This window comes from Anopheles funestus, chromosome 3RL (genome assembly GCF_943734845.2).
Source record: "Anopheles funestus chromosome 3RL, idAnoFuneDA-416_04, whole genome shotgun sequence".
Taxonomy (NCBI): domain Eukaryota; kingdom Metazoa; phylum Arthropoda; class Insecta; order Diptera; family Culicidae; genus Anopheles; species Anopheles funestus.
Window position 1 is genome coordinate 925,143 of NC_064599.1, and position 12,864 is coordinate 938,006.

Genomic DNA, 12,864 nt, shown 5'->3' on the forward strand with positions numbered 1-12,864 from the left:
ATTGTTACCGTATATTTCGATGCAGTAGTGGGCATGTGAGGCAATTATAGAAAATAATATATATGCTAATCGAATTATACATTCAATGGATATTTTGGTGCAGTACATGTTGTTCATAATATAATATGAAAATGAATAATTTACTGGAACTTCAGCTCACATCTATGGGGAATCCCAATCAACAAATTTAATATTAATTTATTTGCATGTTTGTCAAATATTATTTGATTTTTCTGGTAAAAGAGCACCCTTTGTTTTTTTGGCTGAACATAATCTAGAGCTGGATCAAATAAAACTTTGTTTTCTGATCAAACAAGGTTCGTGTCTAAAAAGCTTCCGATTGAATTAGCTATCAGACAGTAGAGAATGACTTTCGCTAATTGGGAATCGCGCTTTTAGTCAAAAAGAAAAACGACTGCGGCCTCTTTCTTCTTTCGCTACAGACGATAATGATAACGAGAATAACCTAAACCAGAATCAAACTCCGTGTTTCCAATCACTTCAATAGAAACCGTTTTTCAAATTTCTCATCGTGCCGAATGTATGTTTGGTAGGATTAGGAGAGTGTTTTCTTCAAGGGATAGTGAACCTTTTATAAACAAACCGTAGTGCGTTGTGTCGCAGAAAGGTTGCTAGTGGGGTAGGCGGCGACGAAAGGTGCAAGAAAGAAAGTCATGTATCCGGATCGTCGACTGTACCTTGTGGTGCTGTACGTATTCGCGATACAGCTCCGGTTGTCCATAGGAGGTAATCCGCGCGATAGCGCCCAGGTCAGTGCCCGGAACAATGCCACCAATAGCACTAGTGCGAAAAACAGTAGCATCAACAGTAAGTGTCGGTCAAAAGCCCTTCGTGACATACTACAGGATAATTTTCTGAAACTTTATTTATCCTCCCTCTCTAGCAGTTGCCTGTCGGGAGGATGTGCTCGATCAGTGTCCCCCGAATGCATCATGTGATAGGGGTCAGTGTGTTTGTCTATTCGGCTATAAGCTGAACCCCGCTTATCACGGGAAGACCACTGCCAACAGCCTGTCTCCTACGCCAGTTCCGAGTACCAATGTTGCCTACACCACGTACTGTCTGCCGGATGATAGCACAAAGGCAACTTCCTTCCACGGAGGATTCAGTAGTGAGAGCAGTAAATCACCGGGAGAAGAAGGTATTACGAGAGGAGAAGGTGAAAATATGGGGCAGCTTCCTTTGCGGAAACCGGTCGAAGCACATCACATCCTCGGTGGCGTGCTGATTCCTCTCGCCTTTGTAGTGATACTTGTTGGCAGCGCAATCTTGGCGAAACGTTTGGATCTCTGGTCCCGACTGCGGCAGCGGTTTATTGCGCACCGAAATCGTCACCGCCGGAGACCGGCTTACGAAGACGTGGTTCTAGGTAATGATTCCGATGATCCGCCTTTGATCTAAAACGAAAGCAACCGAATCCAACCACCAACCAGCATCTGCTCTTCTTTTTCTTCTCTGTCCTATCTTCCTCTGCCCCGCAAATCCCCATTTGCACGCACTAGTCACTACGTCAGTAGAGCACTACCGTTGAGGTCGTATTTCGGTGCTAGCATGTCAATCTAGAGTGTAGCTGCTGATCAATGTGCTTGTTGGTATATTCTGTTCAGAGTAGATCTCTGATTCTATCCTCAAAAGTTAGCTGATTCCTTCCTTCCATGTCCGATATCCCTGATAAGGTCAAGCATACCACCTTTTAATACCACATTCTTAGTCTCATAATCATCATGCGTAACCGAAATATATATCTCTCTCTATCTCTCTTTCTCTCTCACTCTCATACTTTGTTCTCTTCTTTCTCTGTTCCAAAATATTCCCTTTCGTTACTAACAACCCCAAACAACCAATCATCCAAAACAACGACCGACAACGACGATTGTGCAGTAGGCTTTGAGCCACAGACGGGCAGGCTTTGAGAACGCCAAAGAGAACTTTACCATATGGAAGGGTGTGAGTTTAAATAGATGTGCTTGTTTGTAACCGCCCTTGATCGCGAACTTCCTCCAACCTACGTTCCTTACCGAGAAGAGCGTTCCATACGCCGGTAGTGTACGAAGAAAATAGGTCTTAAGTCCAAGTTATTAAGCCACAAATCATCCAAATCAGTCGCGCAGAAAATAACGTAAGCTAACTAGTGATAAGCGAACAGGGGAAGCAAGATAATCGATAAAGAAGGTACGTTGATATGGTTGTTAAGAAATGCACAGGAGGCTGGTATGATAGAATCATGCCAAAAGATCCGTATTCTTTTTGGAGCGAATTAGAAATTAAGAGGTACACTGAGGATTAATTGTGATCCTGAGATATTTGAAGCGAATTCGCTGCAAAAGCACAAAACAAATGCCTCAAGCGAGATTAGGTAGCGTAAGGTGTTGAATACAAACATACATTCAAACACACAATAAAACATAACACGGGACTGGGCAAAGAAATGCACGTAAGAATTTAGAGAATGAAACGATCAAATACTATAGAAGACCGGAAAAGTGTGAGAGACTAGTGTTAACTGCGTCTGCTCGACTCCTGTGTCTGACTTCCAGCATCAATCGGAGGCCATTTGAAACAGAGATTTTTTCCCTTCCAGGAAAACATAAAATAACAAAAAAACAATAATATAGGTCATAGATGAAAGGGTTTGCGTACGTGGATAAAGGATCTAGTTGTGTAAGTTTTCGTACATAGGTTCCTTTTAACAGCGTTACATACATACAAAGCTATCGTATGAGATTAAGATGAAGCATTGATGTGTACAGAAACAGAACACGATTTACTAAATGATGCATTTCAGGAAGCATATCACTGTATTTGGGGAAAAGGACTAGTAAAAATGGAAATGAGAGGAATTGTATTAACAGAAGTTTGGATGAACATCATTTCTAGTAACCAGCTGTCCATGGTTTCTTCCTTTTCCCCGCGCATTTCCATATCATTGTAGTATTTTTTTACATTTTATTTTATTTCGATTTTACCTTTACTTGTGTCTCCATCTACTTATCCATTGCATTGAGCCATCATTTTCGTCATACCAAAAATATGTATTCTGTGATAAATTTCAATAAATGTCTATATTTTTAAGAAGGAAACATACACATCGGTTACCTGTGTGATTTGCTTTCTGGTGACATTTTCGGAGTGTAAGCATAGTGCAACGGATGAAAGTTGGCTTTAAGCTCGCTTCTATTTTCTACTCAATTTGTTTCGTAGCTTCCGCAGCTCTTGTTAGTACCCTGCGCCGTTCGAGATTTTTGTCCGGTAAATGCACCTCGAACGATTTAAAGTGATCGAGAATGTTTTGGACTAGAGGTTCCTTCATGCTGTAATACTCTGCTATCTTGGTTGTGGTCCACTGTTGAGGATCCGTCTGGTGATTTGCAATAAATTGTACTGCTTGCCGCAGTGTACAACGACCCTTCGTAACTGTGCGAGGTTCCAGATGACCGAACTCGTACTCGTCTACGGTAGAACGATTTATTGGAAGAGGTTTATCTGGATCCTGTAATTGTGCAGCTTTAGGGTCAACCTGAAAAAGGTCGAAAGAACACAAAGATGCTGCACAGTGGCGGACACATTTTTTTCATTCGCAATTTCTTAATCATACCGCGACATCCTTCGAGGTAACGTAAACTTGGCGCAAATTTTCATCTAATTGAGCATTCTTACGACTCTGTTCTTCTACAACATCTGGATGCTCTGCAACGTACGAAACAGGGATTTAATTAGAGTTAGTAAGTGAATAAGGTCATATACCGTGCTTACCTCTCAGTACACGCTCTAGGTCTCTAAGGTTGGATTCGTACTTTGGCGCCGGTGCCGGTTTCGTTTGCGAAATCACTTTCTGGGCTCGATTTTCGACATTAAAACGTTGCACCTGCCGTCCGACAACGGACATTACTTTACCCATTTCGGCCAAGAATTACCAAACATCTAATTTTCTGTTTAATATCAGCAGATTGCGTAAATACACCCATTTGACAATCGTTGCGGTGAAAACTCAGCTTTGACATTTTGGATGTGCCGACGGTTTGTTTACCGGTTGAATTTAATTAAAATAATCAAATGTTATTTAATACTAGCGCCAATATTTTTTAGGCAAAGAGTTTTTTCAGCTTTTCAGTTTACAATTTGTTTTTGCTAGGTAGTTGTTTAAAGAAAATATGATTAAAAATGGAATGAATTACCTATTTGAATGATGACAAATATGTACTTTCGATGTTGTATATAATTTTCACCGGGCAGTTGTCATAGCAATAACAAAACAGCAAAAGAAAAGCCGCACGAAATCATGGTACGTACAACATATTAAAACAATTGTTATTTGTTACTACAATTTAATTCATTGCATTACAGTACTCTCTACTGCACAAAGAGGAGGCAGCGCACGAAGAAAGCATTTGGTCCTGTGCTTGGGGACGTATAAAGGTACGCCCGGAAGGTGCCGATGAAGAAAACGATGACAACTCACGAGATTCAATCGCAAGCAAAAAGGAAACTAGCGGCGAATATAGAGATTTTATCGTTACCGGAGGAGTGGATGACACTGTTAAGATTTGGGATGTTCTGCAAGACCGCAACAAATTCAAGCTTCGGAATACCTTCAGCGGTCATTCGCTCGGCGTCGTTTCAGTGGACGTAAGCACGAGTGGCGAAGGTGAGTGAAATGTAAACAATTGCTATAGAGGACATGAGCAAAAGAATTGTCTTTCCTTCTTGTAGTTATCGCTAGCAGTTCCCTGGATTCCAGCCTGTGCATATGGAAGGCGGAAACAGGTCAACTTATGAACCAAATATCACTCGGACCGGTCGATTTGTGGACGGTTGCATTTTCCCCGTGCGATAAGTACATCATATCTGGTTCGCACGAGGGCAAAATTTCTCTCTACAGCGTTGAAACAGGCAAAGCGGAACAGGTGTTAGATCCACAGAATGGCAAATTTACGCTTAGCATTGCATACGTATGTATTGGACTAGAAACGCGAGAGAACTCTGCAAGCTTACAACAATGACAATTGCCGTTTAATATATTTACAGAGTCCCGATGGAAAATACATTGCGAGTGGCGCCATCGATGGAATTATCAACATTTTCGATGTAGCTGCTGGAAAGGTTGCGCAAACACTCGAAGGACATGCCATGTCCGTGCGCAGCTTGTGCTTTTCTCCTGATTCTCAAATGCTGCTGACGGCATCAGACGATGGGCATATGAAGCTGTACGATGTAGCACATTCCGATGTAGTTGGCACCCTTTCCGGACACGCGTCGTGGGTGTTATCGGTGTCTTTTTCGGGTGATGGGAAAAAATTTGCCTCATCTTCCAGCGATAAGACGGTTAAGATTTGGAATGTCGCTGAACGCCAGTGCTTGCATACGTTCACGGAGCATGTCGATCAGGTTTGGGGCGTGCGGTACAGCCCAGACAGTACAAATGTTATTTCCGTGTCGGAAGATAAATGCATAAATATGTACGATTGCCCACCGAATGTTGTGTAACATCAATAAACACTATTCCTTTTCTGAATTGATTTTCATAAACAATATAGCTTAAATCAGTTGTATCTATATACATTTGTAAATGTTCACCAAACAAGAAATAGACCCGAACATAAGATAACATCCAAGAACCATAATCGATCGATCGATAAGTTCGATAAGTTTACATAATTGTGACGAGGGTACCGAATACACGTGACATCCCTTTTTTGTTTTTGAATCACAAATCTAAGTGAATCTGATAGCAGAATAATGAATGTCGTGAAGGAACGAACAATAATTGCGTTCAAATTATGCTCATTGCAAAGATATTTCACGTGGCCTCCACCTTAATTCCGTATTTTCCTAAACTATAAGAAAAGCTCACAATTTGGTTGCCAAATGGTCATAGTAGTTTTTCAAACATTCCATATTAAAGATTACATTAGATCCCGTAACCTACCTCATGCATAAATCAATCTTGTTCGCACTTCATTAATACCCTCGTCGATATCGATAAAAGAACCGAAAGAAACTGGTCCGTTTTTCTTTCGTTTCGTGCTTTTGCTTTCAACTCTCTCCAAAGTGATTATTGTTCGTTTCCGTTCAACAAATACCCAGTCCGAAAATCGGTGATCTGTGAATGCTTCGAATTTTCTCATGCATTTCTGTGATTCAGTAACAGGGGATGAAATTAATAACAGTGGTCTCCATCTCGTCCCATGTTCTCTCATCGTCGATAGCAGGCTCGAACAAAAAGGTTCGAATGGAATGGACAAAGCGATAGTCTCCTTCCCAATGTCCCGAGGGTTTGGTTCCAAATTCCATATCGAAACCGAAATCGTTCGCGGATAGAGAACGGCATGTAATGTTTGTCTCCGCAATGGAATTACACTTCATAGGCCACTGATTTCTTCCTTCGAGACCATTTCACATTTGATCTCCACTTTGGCCTCCCCCTGTGGTTAGCGTGTCCTTTTTTTCGTAAGGTTCAGTGACACCGGCACCAGTCCCAAAAATCCCAAAACGTAGAAAAAAAAGGGCAGGTCAGCAAGTATGTGCTAATATTATGCAGCTCGTTTCCGGTCCCGTCGCCGGGACGAGAGAAAGTGAAGGAGGATGTCAGTAATGATGTAAACTTGGGCAGAAGGTCGTGGAAAGAACAAAACGCAAGAATCAAACCGGGAAGACAGAGCGCATATAGTTTATCCGAAATATGTGCTACAGTCTGGGAACCACGTGGGGATAAAGTTAAATCAATGAATACTGACAAATTCTGACAAAAATGTTCAATTCTACATTCAGAAATGGAAAAGAAATTCGCATCAAATACGCATGTAACGTTGCTCTACGCATTTTGAATTATAGCGCATAAATTGCTTGCGATTTGCAGGACATCTATTCTTCTCTTTTACTCATCAATAATGTTGTCCGTGTTGTACATATTAAACCCATACCAAGCTACTTCGATTGCAACAAGCGCATTCGAAGGTGCATCGATGGCTTTGTTTTTGTTTGCAGCCGCACGCAGCCAGCAGACAAACTGCACCACCACAAACGGCACCTCGATTGCTTGCGATGACTAATCCCTTTCCAAGACCAAGCCCACCGAGTGCGGATCGCAATTCAAAGCTGCAACGGTTAATTGCGTAGTACGAGCATCGTACATGGCAACATTGGGATGTGTTTGGGAGGCTTCATATGGGAGGCCCTTCCGAAAACATCAGGGTTTTATGTCCGTGTAAAGCCTGGGCTTTCTTTGTTTCCCGCTCTTGCTCCCTCCCATGAAATTGTTTCCGATCGAATCGGCATTTGCAGGCTGACTACTCTCGTAAATATTCTGGGACTTAGTGCAATAAAACATGTTCGATTGATTCGAATTGCAAAAGAGTTAGCGGAGACATCGGGTCCACTTCAGCTAATTACGAGCAACGAGAATCTGATTTGACCGTTGGAAAACGTACTGGGTCCATGGAGGCCGGTAGTGTGATTATGAATACGGTCTATGGCTTGGGCAAGCTCTCTGTGGCCGTGCTAGGAAACGCAGCTCATATCCAACGCATCGATTCTCAGATAGAACCAGAAGTGGCATTAATTAATTCTTGTCGTCGTAATGGATATTGGAAACTCCGATATATACTGATATCAGTGAAATAATATATCCGTTGCAAGCCTCAATAGTTCTCCTATTTAATTATTTTCATTGCTATTCAAAATCTAAATTTTTGCAACGATCTGGCTAGTCGACATAAAACCCGTATATGTCGACTTCTGCCCGATGTTGTTTATGTTGCTAGCCCTAGTAGTGTGCGTGTGTGTCAGTGAAATATGTTTCATATTATCCCTCTCTCTTTCTCGCGTACGTATTCGACTTCGTTTCGCTCCATTCATCTCTGTTCAACAACCGTACATCTTGCCTTTCGATATGTGGTGGATGGTTCTATCTCTGTTGCTCATACTTCGTGGAATGTTTAGGTGGGTTTCACACTAGCCACTTCAATCTTGAGTTTAATTAAATTTTGATTAAATTATTACATGTTCTATTAACCGATCTACACAATTACCAAAACCGAGCATAAACTATGCTTTTAAAACTCAACACAAATACTCAAATCTAGTTAAAGTTGCGATAAAACCTCTTTCGACAAAATATCCCATTGTTAAGAGCACAAATGTGCATCATACAAATTGACACTGCTCGTGTGCAGTAGACCATTGCTGCGTTCGTGGAGCTTAACGAAAGCTTTTATGCTCGAACATTGGAGCCGACGGTACGGGCGGAACTATGTAGGGGGATGAAAGTGACGATGGAAAAGAGGGTGAACAACCAAGCAACCACCTCGCCGCTAGAGCGAACGCTTCCATGGCGCTTACAAACAGTCGTTGTTTCGCGTTTTCCCATGCTTGTTGGTCTGGGCTTGACCGTCTCGTGTTATCGTCGGTTCAGAGCTTGCGTACATTTCGCGAACTACGCGAACAATTCGCGTTGTGTGTGTAGTGCGTGTTTGTCAGGAGACTTCAACTGAGCCAGAGGTGCAACGAACATCCTGCAGCGGACATTATCCGCCTGCAGTCAAGCTACAGTCACAAAGGGTAATGGCCGCTTCCGGTGCTTCTTGGTGGAAGCATTCTTTCCTGAGCGTGATGTTGCTGTTGCGTCAGTTCGTTTTGATTGATCGAGATCGAGAGCGTGCTTTGTGGTCAAATTAAGCCGTAAAGAACATTGCTCTCTGCTGTGTGTATATTCGTTCGCGTGTGCGTGTGTGTGAAATGTTGGAAGATCGGCATCAGTTTTCAATTCCAGTGTTGGGGGCGCGTAATGTGATAGGAAACGAAGAACCAAACCAAACACGAGATCAAGTGGAACCGCATCAAGGAGAAGTTGTTGGGCGTCTTTATGAAGCAAGAAGTTTATTTCCTCTCCGCGTGTGTCTGTGAATGATCACTGATGAACTTTACGTTTCTGGAAGTTGAAACGCAAGATCCGATCGTATCCTTTTGTGGCACGAATTTCGAATAGGTTTTTGAATGACTCTTTGGGAGTTTATATTTCCCTTCATAACAAGCGTATATGATCACAAATAAGGAAAATGCATTTAAACAATGGTTTCTACGGCGGTGTCAATTTTTAGCTACACAACTGTGTGAGATCACTTTCAAGATGTGTAATTTTCTGTACATCATCATTATGGGAGACATCTTGCTGGACATTGGACTTTGGTACAATTCCTCGATGTCGACAGCATCGGTCTGGCTTAATCTTCCACCTTCATCAGCAGTACCGTTTCTGGTTCGTTCTCACCGGTGCAGTATAAACCAGTGAGATCAGTTTGCAAAAAAACAAACACACAGGCACACTGCGCTAGAACGGAACCGTACGCGAGTTGGCGCGATTGCATAAATTAATGCCCACTGGACTCGACTGATGAATAAACATGACCGATCGTGTCATCGACGACGGCAAGCGAAAAAAGTCGTGTTGTTGTGGGAAGTAGTGGGGAGATCCAACCCCCTACGTCACATAGGGTTTCTCGTCGATCGCGAACCAACGATCGATACCGGCCGTGACTCTTCGGGAAGGGTGCCGTGAGTAATAAGATCGCCATGTGAAAATGATGTTAAATTGCACGTTGCAGCTGCATGACACAATCAGGTGCTCCCAGCGCAAAAGATATGATTCCATCGAAGTCACGTCGATCGTCATTTTCTCAGCTCATAGGGAGGTCACATAGTATGTCTTTGAATTACAAAAAAAAACCTTATCCTACGCTGGCGCGTTTCCACAGGACAAAAAGTAAAGCACAGTCGCATTGAAGACGGCGGGGCCAACTAGAGAACACACCGCCAAATTAAAAAGGTCGAAAAATTGGATCATTTTTTATTTTCGATAGCGCTCGATTGCGACCGTTCGATGGAGCAGCAGAAAACCTAGGGGCTGGTGGATTTGGTGGAAGAAAGTTGGAACGTTTCGGGGCAGAAAACATGCCGACGCCGACGCCGTTCCAAAGACACCGTCGTGTTGGTCCGTGTGCGTTCGATGCCGTCGCCACCATCGTCGTCGTCGTCGTTGTCGTCGTTGTCGTAGTTGTTGGTGTCGGATGCGGAACGAAAATAGAAATTTATGCCATGTGCCTCGGTCGACTATCCACAATCCGTGATCCGAGGATAGTCGTGTGTACAGCGCGCCCAACTCCAACCGATCGCGTGTGTCGCACGCGCACACTATCTCATCCAGTGGTAATGTCGAAGAGGATCATCGCATCAGAACCCGGAAGACCCGGTGACCGAACGTCCCCGACCGGCAGTGATATTCTAATCACCGGTGTTCTAATGTCTGCAGACACTCATCAGCGTCCATTAGCTGTTACGCTTGAGGTGATGTGCATGTCACAAATCGAAATGGATCCCCACCAAACACTCTCGCTCCTCTAGACCTCGGCGGGTCAGTTGAGTTGCTGTGTATTGCGAACCCTTGGTGATCTATTCCTTTTAAGGGTTACACAGCTGCGTTTAAGACGATTTCTCGAGTGGTGCAGTTTTCTCCTTCTCGTTCGTGTGGATTTGATCTTATAGCAGAGCGCAGCACTAGTAGACCAGATCGGTTGCCTAGGGCGCGTCATCTCCAATACGACGTGCCACGCTGTGCTACAACAAGACCTGTTCGGCCTGTTCGCCTTTCGGATTAATTTTCCACGCGTTCTGAATGTGATTCCGTTCGAGGTTGAGCGCGTGTTTGTGTTGTGATCGTAATGTGTTGTATGTTTTCCTTCGTTCGAGTGGAGAAACTCATCCCAACAACGCCGGTAAGAGGGGTGGGAACAACCCCTTTCCTTCCCTCGCACCCTTTGCGTGGGGAAAATTGGGGGATGATTTCCACCGAAACAGCAGCAATAGCAACAACGACGATGTTACCACTAAATGCGCGCACATGGTTGTTGCTGCCGTGCCGTGTTGCTTGAAATACGAAACAACAGCCAAGAAATCGATGTTTACCAAAAATTTTCCGGGCGTCACTGTGTGCCGTATTTGCCACGGACAAGATCCATGCAAAAAAGAAGCTAGAAAGGTGTCAGAATTTTCGTTCCAACGGACGAACCAACCTCGAAAACAATACTCTTTGCGCTGTTGTGATAACAGAATGATACTGTATCACTGGCAAAAAAGTAACCTAGGACCAAGGAAAGGTAAAAAAAGATATTTTACCACAACACTAGACAAGCGCAGGAAAAATAAGTTTTGAATCGATTTTTCAACACTTGCGGTAAAAACGAACTCTAAACGTATGTGTTTGTGTGCGTATGGGTCGTTGTTTTCGTGCTTCCGTTTGCTGAAAAAGGCATCGACATGGCTGGCGAAACGTTGCAAATAAAAACAGGATCTTCATCAATTCGTCAAAGGAAGGGCAAAGGGAAAAAATGGCTCCCATGATGCGCGTAGGTCGTGTAATTGGATGAAACGGATTCGGTTACTCGTATAGATGGTGTTGTGGGGCCTTTCCTGCGGGGAGCGTGTGTATATTATAAACTCTAACCAGTGTCTGTCGGTGGAACCATATCCGGCAGGGATTTTAAGGCCAAAAAGGACGAACCACGGGGTTTTCTCTACACTACGGTGAATTACTGGTGCTACTCTTGACACCGCGTTATGCGTTCCAGTGTGCTTTCGGACGTGTAATCCTAGCGCATCGGTTTGCTCGTTACGCTAAATTAGTTGATTAATCTGAAGCCCTGGCAGTGCAATAAAAAAGCGAGCACCGAATCCCCAAAACGATTATTTCTGGGGCATTAGGTACGCGTCGGTTGTAATCCTGCACAGCACGGTGGGCTCGGGCTTGTGTTGGGATTTACCGTTTAAATAAATAATCGATATGATGCCAAACGTCACGGAACGCTTCGGGATGGCTTCACATACACTTCCGGGGAAATGTACGTCCTCTGATGATTGTTAAATTCAATTACTCAACTCAATACAATTTACTTTATGCGAGTTAAAGCATAAATACTGCCGACACTTTGAACAGAACATTATAGTTCCTCTTCAAGGGGTTCAACAATCATTTTGGAAATCAACCATGGAACACAGGTACACGTTGTTCTTTGTTCCGTTCAGATCGCTCCATCTTTCTCGGGTCATTCTTTCGCTCATACTACCAAAATTGGCCCCAAATTGTTCGATCAAAAATAATGACCACCACATAATCGCCCAGAATCGAACGATGTTCGATAGTTTTAAAAGGTTTGCCTTCTCCTTCTTCAACAAGTCTTTAGACTGCAGCTGCATCCATTCTCCACGCGTGGATGCTGCGAGTAAATGTAGGAAAAATGGTTCTTCTACCGTGTAAGGTTGTTGACTTCGGGTAGGGACATGTTTCTGGCAAAAGACAGAACGCACTCCAGTACGACAGTTCTGATCTTTGAAGGGCCTTCGGATGCGGCTTGGTGTTTAACAACACAAAACCCCCCAAAAGAAAGCGCGCGGTCCGAGGCTTGCGGAGAAACGGGGAAAGTGAGCATGAACAAAGGAAAACAAAATAATGAACAGCAGTGAGCAGAAATGAGGAAAAAATCGAAAAGAAAATCGAAGCCAACCACCTGCCTTCCGGTTGTGCATTGGGATTGGTCGATCGACCGAATCTTTGTGTTTATGTGTACGTTAAGGTCGGTCAAAAGACGGGCATGATGCATCCTGTTGTATGTACAGGGAGCTCCAAGTCCCGAGACATCCAGCAGTGGAGCAGTGTCTTCGGACAATTCAAACCAAAAGCTCACACCTCCACAGACAGACACTCCACAGAGTGGCTTTCCCTCAAAGTTCCCTCGTGAGGCCGCTAAGAACTTTGACCACATCTTAACGCTTCACCCTTTTTTGGAGGGGTGTATA

At 43.5% G+C, this 12,864-nt stretch overlaps 4 protein-coding genes across 7 annotated transcripts in view; 3 read left to right on the plus strand and 1 right to left on the minus strand.

Moving 5' to 3' along the window:
- The first annotated feature begins 170 nt into the window (after window positions 1–170).
- Window positions 171–3,105, plus strand: LOC125768696 (uncharacterized). 3 transcript variants are annotated; one of them, XM_049436717.1, is made up of 3 exons: window positions 171–828; window positions 905–1,390; window positions 1,903–3,105. In XM_049436717.1, the coding sequence occupies exons 1-3, from the start codon at window positions 675–677 to the stop codon at window positions 1,932–1,934; spliced, it is 672 nt and encodes a 223-aa protein (XP_049292674.1). In that variant the 5' UTR covers window positions 171–674; the 3' UTR covers window positions 1,935–3,105. The 3 variants fall into 3 exon arrangements, with proteins under 3 accessions (XP_049292674.1, XP_049292676.1, XP_049292675.1); XM_049436719.1 differs by having other exon boundaries at window positions 1,906–3,105; XM_049436718.1 differs by having other exon boundaries at window positions 172–828; window positions 908–3,105.
- A 72-nt stretch (window positions 3,106–3,177) lies between these two features.
- On the minus strand, window positions 3,178–4,020 carry LOC125768697 (protein NDUFAF4 homolog). The gene is made up of 3 exons (XM_049436720.1): window positions 3,775–4,020; window positions 3,617–3,708; window positions 3,178–3,538 (listed from the first exon to the last, which is right to left on the minus strand). The coding sequence occupies exons 1-3, from the start codon at window positions 3,917–3,919 to the stop codon at window positions 3,203–3,205; spliced, it is 573 nt and encodes a 190-aa protein (XP_049292677.1). The 5' UTR covers window positions 3,920–4,020; the 3' UTR covers window positions 3,178–3,202.
- Window positions 4,021–4,144: 124 nt separating this feature from the next.
- LOC125768692 (WD repeat-containing protein 61) lies at window positions 4,145–5,552 on the plus strand. The gene is made up of 4 exons (XM_049436712.1): window positions 4,145–4,303; window positions 4,366–4,666; window positions 4,732–4,970; window positions 5,047–5,552. Exons 1-4 carry the CDS (start codon window positions 4,301–4,303, stop codon window positions 5,503–5,505), a joined length of 1,002 nt encoding a protein of 333 aa, XP_049292669.1. The 5' UTR covers window positions 4,145–4,300; the 3' UTR covers window positions 5,506–5,552.
- A 2,801-nt stretch (window positions 5,553–8,353) lies between these two features.
- The window catches only part of LOC125771097 (capon-like protein), a 62,080-nt gene continuing 57,569 nt past the window's right edge, over window positions 8,354–12,864 (plus strand). Inside the window, exon 1 of one of the 2 annotated variants that reach the window (XM_049441322.1) lies at window positions 8,354–8,577. The gene's annotated coding sequence lies outside the window, so the exon portion shown is untranslated. The remainder of the gene's footprint in view (window positions 8,578–12,864) is intronic. The other variant, XM_049441323.1, reaches the window with a different exon arrangement.

Excerpts from the sequence above, each read along its gene's own strand:
- LOC125768696 (XM_049436717.1), top strand. The coding sequence starts at position 675 with ATGTATCCGGATCGTCGACTGTACCTTGTGGTGCTGTACGTATTCGCG. Across the intron at positions 829-904 it reads GAAAAACAGTAGCATCAACA|CAGTTGCCTGTCGGGAGGAT; the intron begins GTAAGTGTCGGT and ends CTCCCTCTCTAG. Across the intron at positions 1,391-1,902 it reads TTACGAAGACGTGGTTCTAG|TAGGCTTTGAGCCACAGACG; the intron begins GTAATGATTCCG and ends ACGATTGTGCAG.
- LOC125768697 (XM_049436720.1), bottom strand. The coding sequence starts at position 3,919 with ATGGGTAAAGTAATGTCCGTTGTCGGACGGCAGGTGCAACGTTTTAAT. Across the intron at positions 3,709-3,774 it reads CCTAGAGCGTGTACTGAGAG|AGCATCCAGATGTTGTAGAA; the intron begins GTAAGCACGGTA and ends CGTACGTTGCAG. Across the intron at positions 3,539-3,616 it reads TTACCTCGAAGGATGTCGCG|GTTGACCCTAAAGCTGCACA; the intron begins GTATGATTAAGA and ends GACCTTTTTCAG.
- LOC125768692 (XM_049436712.1), top strand. Across the intron at positions 4,667-4,731 it reads CGTAAGCACGAGTGGCGAAG|TTATCGCTAGCAGTTCCCTG; the intron begins GTGAGTGAAATG and ends TCCTTCTTGTAG. Across the intron at positions 4,971-5,046 it reads TTACGCTTAGCATTGCATAC|AGTCCCGATGGAAAATACAT; the intron begins GTATGTATTGGA and ends ATATATTTACAG.